General features: G+C 36.2%; 1 protein-coding gene across 2 annotated transcripts in view; it reads right to left on the bottom strand.

The window, feature by feature from the left end:
- Window positions 1–202: 202 nt before the first annotated feature.
- Window positions 203–13,064, bottom strand: part of abcg1 (ATP binding cassette subfamily G member 1) — a 59,601-nt gene continuing 46,739 nt past the window's right edge. For both annotated transcript variants that reach the window (XM_003218988.4, XM_008107476.3), the window contains exons 10-15: window positions 12,646–12,747; window positions 11,437–11,605; window positions 10,379–10,479; window positions 9,040–9,198; window positions 8,384–8,502; window positions 203–7,906 (exon numbers count right to left, since the gene is read on the bottom strand). In XM_003218988.4, coding sequence (XP_003219036.1) covers window positions 7,678–7,906; window positions 8,384–8,502; window positions 9,040–9,198; window positions 10,379–10,479; window positions 11,437–11,605; window positions 12,646–12,747 — 879 coding nt within the window. In that variant the 3' untranslated portion in view covers window positions 203–7,677. The remainder of the gene's footprint in view (window positions 7,907–8,383; window positions 8,503–9,039; window positions 9,199–10,378; window positions 10,480–11,436; window positions 11,606–12,645; window positions 12,748–13,064) is intronic.

The raw sequence follows: 13,064 nt of genomic DNA, 5'->3' as shown, positions 1-13,064 counted from the left end.
GTTGCCCGTTTCTGGTCTAAAACTATTTAGTTGTTTGTGATTTCCTCTATTTTTTTTCATCATTTTTAAATGTATTTGTTATGCAATGCTTTTGACATGAAATAAATAAATAACCCATTATAGTGCACTCCCTCATGTATTAAAAGTACATTCAATTTTTCCAAATAATATTTTTCCACAGATTCACAAGTGACCAAGAGGATAATCTGAAAATAGCAATCCTTTATTTTATTATTTCATTCTTACATTGTCATAAATGTTCTCCATTTTCAGAAAACAAAGCACTAATCTGGAAAATAATACACATACAAATATCCTATAGGAATCAAACTATACAGAAATATACAAAGCCATCAGTGTTAGTTCATTTAAAATGCTGGGTTAGAATGTCCAACATTCTAACAAACCTTTCATTAAGTACATGAATCAGGTAGGTGTAGTTCAATCAGTTGTAACATTTGAACTACAAATAAAATACATCAAACCAGCTGAAAAAAATGATAATGTTTACATGTATCTACAACAGTGCAAATGTACCACAGCGTGCAAGTAGCAGTAGTCTCTACAAAAGCAAACCAACAGACTCCAAAGTAATGCTGTGCGCATTACACATCCAAGAGAGAGGAGCTAGCTGATATATACAGTATATAGCACGCTGAGTTTTTGACAGATTGCTTGCATTGACTCTTGCTTTTTGTTTAAAAGGTTTTTTAAAAACCACATACACACAAACATTGTCTCTAACTAAATAAGATTTAAGGACACCAGCTCACCAAAACTGAGAGCCAGTATTGCACAAATGATTTCAAACCAGTCTTTTTGTAATAAAACCCTGTCAGCAATACTGCCACACAACAATTCACATACCGAAGATTGTTTCCTAAGGAAAGAAAGTACAAGAGAAAAGAAGTTTGCTGAAATAATTATTTCAAATGTCTCTTCAATGCTACAAGAATAAAATCATTGGGGCAAGGGGAGATATTATTATTAAAATTATTAAAATTACAGAAAAACCTGAGGAAGAAAGGGATTTGAAATGACTGTCAGCTACTAGAAGGGTATTATAGAGAAGGGATTTTTAAAAAGAGAAAATATGCTTTCAGCAGACTCCATTGCAAGAGGTATGTTTACTCAGAAGTAATTCCCCTGAGAAAATTGACCTTATTTACCAGTAAATGGGCACAAGATAGCATCTAGAGTCACATATCATGATGACAATGTTTTCAACAAATGCATTTTGCAAAGATTAGGATTCAGTGTATGAAAAACATATATCTCCTGGGCATCTAAATCACACATTCTTAATTTTGCTACCTTGTGGTGCTATTAGGGGGATAAATTGATAGGAACTGCCTGCTTACTCATTACTAATCTTACATGTCAAATTGTTTCCATCTCAACTGCAAGAAATCTCTCTCATTTATCAATTTCAAGTGCCATGGGATCATCTCCATATGGCAATCTCTGCTGGCATCCTATCACTGAGTTACTGTCTATTTTGTCATTTATTGCAGGGAAATTATGCTCCAAGTATGTAACAACTAAAACTACCTAATCAGTCTCTAGCTGAACACACAGCAATAACTTCATTCTCATGGACCACCCAAGGACTTCCAAAAAGTTCACAATGATGCGTGTCACAATGTGACCAGCAAAAGGAAAATTGATGGACATATTCCTCCTTCTACCATCCCTCTCTGATGACATGGAAATATCTGTTTTGGGAGGGCTTTCATGCTGAAAAAGTGGCTTGGGGAAAGTTGCACCAGATTTATTGGAAATCTGTACCACATATCTGTCTCCCCAAGGCAGGATGCTGCCTGTTATTTCCTACAAGATTATGTCCTGACATCATCCTTTTCGCTATGAACAAAATTCATGTGGATATGTTTGGAAAACTGTACAAGGTAAAATTTGGATTTAAAAATTAAACTCCTTCTGATTACAAAGGAATAGCAAAGTAATGGGTCAAAACAATGGCTTCAAACTACAGGAAAGGAGATTCCACCTGAACATTAGGAACAACTTCCCAACTGTGAGAGCTGTTCAGCAGTGGAACTCTCTGCCCCATTGTGTGGTGGAGGCTCCTTCTTTGGAGGCTTTTAAGTAGAGGCTGGATGGCCATCTGTAATTTTCCTGCTTCTTGGCAGGGGGTTGGACTGGATGGTCTGTGAGGTCTCTTCCAACTCTATGATTCTAAAACTGCTTCATTTGATAGTCTGTTTTGTATGAATATTAGACATGTTTCTAACATGCCAGAATTATATATTTAAAAAAGTTGTCACACACCAGTGTTATAAAACGGGGAGGTCACCTTCCTTAGCAATTATCACCATAGGCAGGTACTTCTACCACCAACGGAAAATTGCGTGAATGGGAGCCCAAAATAACTGTGAATTTGTCACACATAAAAATATCTTAAAAGAAAGCTCTTCAGTGCATTGCAAACCATAGTTTCATATAGAAGTTTCTACATGATTTTTCAATGTTTACTATTCTGATTGGGTAGAAGCACATATGCAAACAGATTTATTCCAATAAATGTATTCCAATATGAATTAGATAATTTTCAAAGCCACCAGCCATACGGTATCAAGGTGATATGTATAATAAATGATGAAAAAGCTCCATAAAGCACACACAGTATCATGGTTGCCAGTTTAAATCTAAAGCCTGGAGTCCAAACATGCTAAACCTTATTTCCAACAGACCTCACAACCTCTGAGGATGCCTGCCATAGATGTGGGCAAAACGTCAGGAGATAATCCTTCTGGAACATAGCCATAAGCCCGGAAAACTCACAGCAACCCAGTGATTCCGGCCATGAAAGCTCAGAATGATCCTAATGGCAGTCTTATAATTATATAAGGACCATTGCTTTGGGCAGGCAGATAGCTCCCAGTTTTTGGCATGGGTGAATTAAATGACTTTAAGAGGCTCTAATTTATTATTATCCATATTTTGGGAGAAAACTTTTTAAAATGTTGTATCAGTGAGCTGGACACTAATGACTGACTTCTCTTTCTAGACACTTGTTAATGGTTGCTAGAATAACAGCTGCAGGCCGGAAAAATAATTATGGTGGGCTAGGGTCATACACACTTCAATAGATATATAGATCTTTTCACTTTGTTTCTGGAGGGAAAAATAAAAGGTGCCATTTGACCCTGATGTCTAATAGCTCCCTGGTTGTTCTCAAAGAAGAAGCAATGTACACATTCCAGTTTTACTTAATAAAGTTACACAGTTGACAAAACATTTCCAGCAGAGAATATATAAGAAAAGCACGCATTTTCCCTCTGCACTACATTTGATAATTAAAAAAAAAAAAAAATACTCTGACGCTCTTAATATTGTTGTGCCCCATACATACTCCATTCCAGTGAAATCTTGAAAAGATCCCATTTCATTTACATAATTAAAATAACATTTTTTTCTCTTTGAAAACACCACTCAGAAGGAATGATTGGAAGAAACCACTGTTAGTGTGATGCATATATGCTTTAAAGGAGATAACAGCAATGAATATACACCAGGCATGGGCAAACTTCAGCCCACCAGGTGTTTTGAATTTCAACTCCCACAATTCCTAACAGCTGGTAGCTGAAGTCCAAAACACCTGGAGGGACGAAGTTTGCCCATACCTGATATACACAGTCTACACACATGCAACATCCAGTAGAAGCAACAAATATTATGCTATTTCTATGATATGCTGTATCATTTTAAAACAGTTTCACATCCACTTTACACATTCACCCTTGCTGGTTTCCCTCCAACAACAACGCATGTCACAAGAAACATGGAAGATTGCCTTTCCTAGGTAATATTAAAGCCACTGGAGAAAAACAGTCCCTTTCTTATTCTTCCTCGCCTCCTTAAATTTGCCATTTTCTCTACTTACTCACAGACTCAAAAGGCAGCCAATAAATGACTTTTTCATTAACAGACTTATGAAAGGTAATACTATTAAAACGTAATAGTCTCTTGTACTTACGTTAATGACATGGACAGTGAAGTATTAATATGTATTTTTGTCAAGATTGTCAGCAAAATTCTACAACAGAGTCTTGGGACAAGGCTCTGTCAATAGCCTCAAAGGGTCTCAAGTCTGAAAGCATTGCTGCAATGTGTATGGATGCAGAACTAAGGATTTGAAACACATTAAAGATTACAATACCTGAGGCTATGCCACTGAAATAAGAAATGGTACCAAGCTGATTGACAAACAGGCAAATATAGGCACAAGTGACTGTATAATAAATCTAAGTTGAGCTGATACATTCCTAAAACAGGTCAAGAGGATGGGGAAAGTTAGCTGATTTTATTTTGCCTCTCTTAACACCATCAAATTCCAAGTGAAAGGTTAGACATGGCATTTTCTCTCCTTGTGGGACCACAGATTTTCTGAACATAAGCAACATATATCACATATTAAAAGACCAGCTTCTACATTCATTCTTGGGATTCCACATAATCCTAATGATAGAAATGAAGGATATTTAGCAGCTGTAGCTGTTGAATAATGTGTTGTGATCTTCCTTTAATTAGTTGCTACCAGGGAAGTTCCATGTATGTCAATTATTCTCAAAATTAATGGACATGAACAAAAAAACAAACAAACATAATCTCTTATATCACATTGAATTGTTCTACGTAGGTTTAGCCCTTTGCCTCTTTATGGCAATACTGTATATGAAAGATAGGATCTTTGATCAATCTTGAGATATTTATTCCAAGACATCATATCTGTTTAAAAATCTGGAGAAGGTAAACAAATGGAACTGCCCTGCCCTGCCCTTTCCGCTCCAAACCCATCAATTGCAAGAATGGCATGAATAGGAAATAGATGATTTGGGTTTCAATTTAGGGATGTAATTATTTATTTCATTATTGAAGGAAACTCCTGTACTAATATTCTTCCTGATATAAGTAAGTCTTTGAAAATTGTGCTGTTTTTGAGGACATTTTGCAGTTTGGGAATTACCCTATATACCGCCCTCCTCCCAAAAAACCCCAACATTTCTCTGCAGGACACATTGCACAAAAAAGCATGTGTGATTTTTTACATAATATGTCCTAAACAATGTAGATTCTGATTAGCCCAGGATTTTCCTTGTGAAGCCTTCACAAGAGAAGTCATTTTTTGAATATTTTCTAATCTCCTTTCTATTCCTAGGTCTGTTTTATGGTTTTCTGTTCAAAATCCCACAAGGAGTTCCTATATTTCGCTTGGTCTTTTGTCAACATACAACTATATATCTATTCTGTTTTTCACCAGACCTAGATTTGGAGTTGGGATTGGATACGAAGAGTCTTCCATTTTAATATTCCTGACCAAATTTAGCTAATCTGTATTTATTCCAGAATTAATCTATCCCCAAAGTCCATGCAATTTTTTATATATAAAGAATGTGCTGCAGCCTATGCAAAAAGAACACTTTTGCCATTGTTCTTCTAGTTCCTTCAGTAATCTGGTCCATTTATTAAAGTCTGAGGTGCTGGAAAGCATCCCACTATTCCTATTACAATAATTTGGATGATCAACTCACTGAATTACAAAGAATAAATTTTATTATGAAGAGTTCTGCCTTTGACATAATTTATTGGGACTTTTTTTTTAAAAAAAAACTTTTTTTTAATTTACAAGAATAGATTTGAGAAAATCCAACGCAATTAGATCAGAAAAAGACTGGTTATTTAAAATGCACGTAAAATACACTGCCACTAGGAATATACTATCACATCCGATTTTCATACATTTTGGATAAATAAGGTCTTGAAGGTTCCTGGATGCCTGTACGAACCCCTAGTTAGTGGGGCACAAATGACTTCTTTGACCCATACAAAGCAAGTAACATTTAATTATCCCTATTGGTATAAAGGGTTTCACAAAACAACTCAAGTTGAATTAAGATATATTTTTTTATCCCTAGGAGAATGTGACTCATCTTTAGTACTTTAGCTTTCTTTCTTTTTTAAACAATCCCTCCAATTCAACTTTAGCAATTTGAGGCTAACAATTGGCTGTTAATGATGCATCTTGTTAGATGGAACACAAAATAGGGTTTCTGCGAATCCCCCACACTGTGCTCCATTTTTTAAAACTCAAATATTGGATCCAATGAATAGGCAGCTAGGTCAGAGTTGCTCTTGATCTGAAAGAAACCCTATCTGAATCAGAAGTGAAGCCAACATACTGCCCCATCTTGAAAGGACTGAATTGAGATAAACATAACTTTTGGATTTCTTCCAGGCCCTGAATGCTATACTTCTTTTTTACATTAGCTTTACAGATCAATATCTCAGCTAGAGTACTGTGCACAGCCGCAACAGTAAAACAAAATTATTACAGGAATATCTTTTGATTTGCTGAAATGAGGATACAGTCACATTACATCCCTTTAGAATCAGTTTTACAAAGTGTGCCTTCACTTGAATGGCAGACAAGATATTCACAGTGTTACAAAAATATTAAATGATTTAGACCAATTCATTATAATCTGGCACAGAGAAAGGCAGATTTATGTACCTTCATTTCAATGGGCCAGATTGTTTTCTGCTGGATTGTGCTGGTAATGTAGTAAATGTTGTTTAGACAAATGTCTGTTAAGAAAACTGGTCAAAACAGAAATAATAGGATCTGGTATTTATGGGATATAGCAACTTAGCTAAAACTGGGAGGACTGTATATTAATCACTGAGATTTTCTACAATGATACAATCCTTCTACAAGGTCGGCTCACAGACTGCCTTCCATTTTCTGTATTATCAAAATGGTTTAAAACAGTCAAATTGACTTTGAGATCCAATTTTACTTTGTTTTGGTTATATCAAACAATCAGCACTGGGATTCCCAGTTTCTGTATTTATGGGAGGTAGTTAATATAGACAAAGTATATTTCCAAAACCACACAAAATCTGGATTGAAAGGCAGAATTCTTGACTATCTTGTAGATACATCACTTACACTTAGTTTTTATTGTGTGCCTTCAAGTCATTTCTGAAATGGCAACTCTACATTCTTTTATAGCATCCACTTTCATTCTAATATTACAATTTGAGGGGCATGAGACCAGCTCATGAGTATAAAGCACCATAACTCAGCATGTAAAGGGGAACAACACATATCATATTACTTCTATGCTCCAAATATATCCATTCACTTGAAAGAGACAATCTTACAGCTTGAGGAACCTGAAGGCTTCTGTTTCCATATGGTATTTCTTGTGGGGAAAAGCTTGCAGAAATGCAGGAAACTTTCAAAGATGATGTCTAGATGAGACAGGAAGAGATGATCCTACATTCCATCACATTTCCAAAATCAGTAGAACGTAGACAAAAGATGTCTAGTCGCTTTTTGCCTTGCTGTTAGCACAACAGCAATCTTACAAGAATCTGTTTCCATAAGAGAAAGTTTCTGTGATTGATACCAGTATTATTTAGATGTAAAACCGCATTCAATTCTCCTTCTCAAATAAAGCTAGAAAGTATAACACAAATATGACCAAATCCAACAAAATTGTTACTGTACCTATGCACCTGCTAATCCAACATGACATGGTTTTCTAGCAACTAGATCACAATATCATTTGCACCTGGGCACTGGAGACTTGTCTGTCACAATCAGACAAATAAAAACAGTCACATCTGCATGTCATTGCATTTGCAGTACCTCTACCTTTCTGCTCGAATTTTATATCTGAGAACAAAGTAGGCAATGAGGCGTAAGGAGATAAAGAAAATTCCAAGCACAATAAAATCCAAATAAAGTTTCGCATTTTCAACATCCAGTTCTTTGAGGATGGCTTCTGATTTTTGGAAATGGCAAGTATCATCCTTGTCACAATGAAGATCCTCTCGATCCAAACCATAGATGGAAAGAATGACACCCTCAAATCCATACCTAAGGGGAAGAAGAGTTTACATGATCAATGTAGATTGAAGAGCAATATACCAAAAAATACAAGTATTTTAAGTAAAAGGAAATAATATTTTTTTTAGGCAAGAGGGGACAGCTTCATGGAGGAAGGTGCCACTGGTGCCCCTCCAGCCCCCGTGGGCTGCACCAACACAAGACTAAATTTGGAAAAATGCATGAATATCTACAAACTGGAATCATTACTATTGACCGCCTCTATAGCATATCAACAACTCTGTCAGCTAGATTTGATAATGCCATGATAATGTCACTCTAGGAATTTACCATATGCTGAGCTCATTTTTATTCTAGAGATCTTTGATCCTAGCCCAATAGATAACCTGTTTGATCAAACTAGATTAGGCATATGTGGTTCATATAAAGGCAAACTATAAATACTTATATGCAACATGTTAATATGTAAAACAATACATAGAGACCATTGGCATCCTTCAAATTTACCTGACATAAGAGATATAGGACATCCATTGAAGGTATGCTGGGATGGTATCAAAGCTCACAAAGAATCCTGAGAAGAGCAGAACTGGGATGGCTGTGACAGGACCTACAAATGTTGCCACCTTTTTAAAAAAAGGAAGGAAAGAAGAAAAAGAGTAAAATTTGATTTTTTGTCAGAACTATCATTTTTGAAGAATTTTTCATGGCCAACTACAGTTGTTTATTTATAGTGTCCAAAATGATAAAACATGTAAAGATGTAAAGTAGGGGCAGTGCAAGCCAAACCATGTTGGCTAGGGAATTCTGAAGCTGAGGCAGAAAAAGAAACAGTACCACATGCAATATGTAGGACCAGCCAGTTCTGTGCTGCTGTGCCATGCTGGAGAGGAAGTAGCCACTACCACAACAGCAACTGTATTCCTACTCTAACTTGAGGAAAGGAAGGTTGCAGCCACTGTATTGATAGCCGCATCTCTAAATAATGGCAAGCTCTGAAGACCTCTCAGAGACAAGGCATTGTGGGAGGATGACCTATGCTAGCTTTAATATCTGAGGTGGCTACTTCACTCAGCTTCATAGAAGAGCCATATCCAATAGCAAGTAAACCTAAGTCACCATTCCCAAAGGGAACAGAAATGCATAAAATCAAGAGCAAAAACCTGGAGAGAGGTGGATGCTGCCCCAATCAGAAGTCCCAACGACTGAGCTACAAGTGAGGTCATTGTCCCCAGTGCTGCAAACAGAACAAAGCGTAATGCATCGGAAGGCTGTGCTGTCATCCAGTATACAATACTGCAGTACGCTACAGGGAACATAACCTACAAGAAAAAAATAGGTTTTGATTAACAGGATGTTATATACATCAAAACTGAAATGTTACAGTGTTTCTCTGAGTTTTAATGATGAAAAGGTTGTGAATATCAGTTCTTTGGAATCTTAGTTGGATGCCGTCTTTCCTTCTTGTATCCAGTGATACACAAGAAGAGGAACACGTACTTTTTCTTCACCTTATCAGGTGAACCAAGTCAGCTGGTCTAGAAACATGTTCTTGAGGAACAGTAACCATTCTTCAGTTAATTCTGTGCCATGAATAGTAGCCAAACATTTGGGAGAAATCTGGGTCTGGAAAAGCTATCTTCAGGGGTCTATAATTAGTGACCATACTTCCTGGGAAATTCTGGTAGTTGTCCAAAATTAACTCTTTCAAATTCAGGCACACCCTACCTAATGCATTTAGGGGATGCCAATGAAGTGGGGTTGTATCCCTGATGAACCAGGGTTTTTGAATTCTGATTTGGTCAAACCTCCCATGGAAAATTCTAAGAAATATTGGAATGTGATCAAGATAGTAAAAGTTCTGCAAACCAAGTCATAGAAGGAATAACTTACAGAGCTGAACACATTTAGCTTAGATATTTTAAGACTGAGAAGTGACATGTGAAAGGATGTCAGCAGAAGGTAAAACAAGTTTTCTGCTGCTCCAGAGACTAGAATGAAAATGGATTCAAATTGAAAGATATAAAATCCACCTAAACTTTAGGAAGAACTTATTTAGTGTAAGAGCAGTTCAAGAATGAGATAGAGGGTAAAGGATTCTCATTCATAGAGGTCCTTAAACCCTTATAGAGATTGGAGAGCATCTGTACGGAATGCTTCAGTTGCACATGTCCTTCCAATTTTATGTTTCTATGACATATTTAATCCCTTCTCGTTGGTGTCCTGGAAACAAATCAGAGTATTTGGTGGTGACCATTAGATGATCAAAAAGGTCTTTAATTTCTTGCTGTTACAGTTTCTCAATATGTACTGGGGATATGCAGCAATTATCTGTTTAAAACTTTTATTTAGGGAATATATGAGGCTTTTATTTGGGGAAATATCAAACTATCCACATCCTGAAGGAACTGAATCCACCAGAGTCTTACATATTACACCAGAAACTGCATATCTAGTACAATGTTCTACAACTTACAGTGTGAAATGCAGACTGATGGTTACCTGAAAAGGGACGTCAGCCATGGTTTTAGCCAAGTAATATGCCTTCAGACTGTACCAGTAATTGAGATGCTCTCTAAGAAATACACCCATCTCGAGTGGAACTGTGTTGAACAGCAAGAAAATAAAATATATTAAAACAGAGACAGAATTTTTGCTATTATTGATTATATTACTTTGCAAATGACAGATTGAAGTAAGAGAAATGTTGACTGGCAGAAGGGTACACTTAGAGAATGTATACCCTGGGTCCTGCTTATCACGCAGAAAACGACCCAGGTTTAGGTCTATCAACTGGACAAGATGTGTACCCCCATTTCTGTACTGTCACTTATTAAATATAGCAGCTTTTCTCTTTTCCTAAAGTTGTTTGACATTAAAGCATGGTAGACTGCCATCCAGTCTGCGAACTGGTAGATCCTTCTGCTTTTACTGAAGCATCTTTTGAGTTTTCCTCACAATATCTTGAGGAAGTTTGCTTCTTCCCTCTACCAATCCTATGCTTGCCTGCTTTGCAACATCCAGCTAGAGTGTCACCCACTGTAAATGATGCTATGTTGATGTACTATTGTAGCTGTGTTTTTCTTAATATGTATATTAATATATGAATGAGAACATTCTGTTATAGGCCAAGCTTTGAAAAATCTCTCTTTTTACAAAGAAATATTACAGGATTCTTAAAGTTGTAGTACTAGAAATTATGCTTACACTCTCACATAAAACAGAATTCTAGAAGTTGTATGCCATAAAGATATGTTTCCAAAGGTCTGATGATACATCCTCCAAAACTAAACAGATGCTCTGTCAGTCTATTGCCAATGAGAATAGAAAAATGGAATCACAGATCATAGAAAATTTATAATTTTTGGGTTATAATGATTTTTGGCTCCTGGATTTAGACGATATTCTATTGGTGAAACTTGAAGTCTACTGCAGTCACTGGCAGAATTCTCACATATTTTAACAGCATCAAACACTGTGAGTTACTTATGTCCTAAAAATGTTGGTGTCACTTAAAACACCTTCCCCATTGATTGCAGAATAGCACCATCATTACTCACATGTAAGGACTGTTGGCATGAGAGCAGCAAACATAAGAAACAGCATGGAGAAGAAGAGGAAGCCAGAATTGCTGAGGACCTTCTTAGCTTCATTTCCAATCCCCAGATACAACAATCCTATGAGAAGTCCAATTCCAATGTGAGATGTGATCCGTAGGTGTGTAAGGACCTGGCAGAAATGCAAGATAATATTTGTGTTACACCATGTATTTATTTGGTGGTAGTATAAATACAGCATATCAATATTGCAATATAAACATTATAATAGTAGATAAATAAATATACACTATTTATAAATGGAAGTCATGATTCTGTGACTGAAAGGCTGATAACATCAAGATATTTTGGATACTTCTTATTTATAGGTTGAAATCAATTTGATGGCAAACAACTGTTGCAAATGACAATCTTCTTCAAGCTTCCATTAGTAATTTGTCTGTATATGATTCTGTTTGCTTACTGTATTGTATATGTATGTTTTGGTATGAAGCTCTCCCTTTACTCTATGTTTCTAGAGGTTGTGGGAGGGACTGCAGACCACATGATCAGATCTGGGACAACTCAAAGATCAGACTCCATTTTAGACTTCAGATTCCATTTTAGATCTCCCACTCCATCAGAGCACAGACTCTATGAGACGCCATGAGTTTTTGGACTATTATCTCAAATATATCTGAAACTGGACTCATAAGCTATGTACCTGTGTTATGCTGAACATATGAAGTTGTGAGTAAACCAAATATGTTATTTTACCATTTTTGTCTCTTGAGTGCATGATACAGAAACAAGTTGTTTTATGGGAGAGTAGATGTATTTTGGGCACTGAAAACATTTCTGAAACTGTTTTTTTGTTTTGTTTTTTTGCACTAGCAAATCTCTGTTTTCTTAACAGATCAGAGACAATAGGTTCAGTCTAATAACTGAAGTCAATTGCTTTGCATATTACATTTGGTTGTATACCACTTGAGAAGATTGTACTCAAATGGGTTTTTGGCTCTTCTCTGAAAGGTCGTGCTTTTCCAATAACAACATTTTCCAAAACATCCAAATGTCATTTTGCTTATATATGCTGAAAGGAAATTGAAAGGATTCAACAGATATTTTCCCTCTGTTTTAGGTGCATAGTTTGGATGAGATTGTTTTGTGTTCTTGAAGCTATCACACATCAAGCCTTTGGTTTTTTTTTTTAAGTATTAAAACACAACTTACTGAATCTCTCATTATGGTGAGAAATGTTCTTTTAAATAGAATGCAAAACTGTGTAAGGCAGCTGGCTGAGAAGCTATGACAGCCCTCTGAAGATGAAGAATCCTGACAGAAAATGAAAAAAAGAAATATGAAATTAAAATGCCACATTGTCTAATGATCATCATCGTCATCATCATCATCATCACCATCATCTTTAATTATACCCCAACCCCTCTCCCCTCTAATTGCTCTTAGAATTACAGTAAAAGTATCTAAGAATTTGCATTTCTGGGCTTGTATTTCTGAGGATTGTATCCATGTCCTGGTTGAAACACCGATTCATGGCATAGTGCTTCCACAACTAATCGGATTAATGATATTTCCACATAGCCTATATCTCAAACTTAGCTTAAGTAACCTTTTCAAAACCAGTATCTCAT

This window comes from Anolis carolinensis, chromosome 3 (genome assembly GCF_035594765.1).
Source record: "Anolis carolinensis isolate JA03-04 chromosome 3, rAnoCar3.1.pri, whole genome shotgun sequence".
Lineage (NCBI taxonomy): Eukaryota > Metazoa > Chordata > Lepidosauria > Squamata > Dactyloidae > Anolis > Anolis carolinensis.
This window is presented reverse-complemented; position numbering and strand designations above follow the sequence as displayed.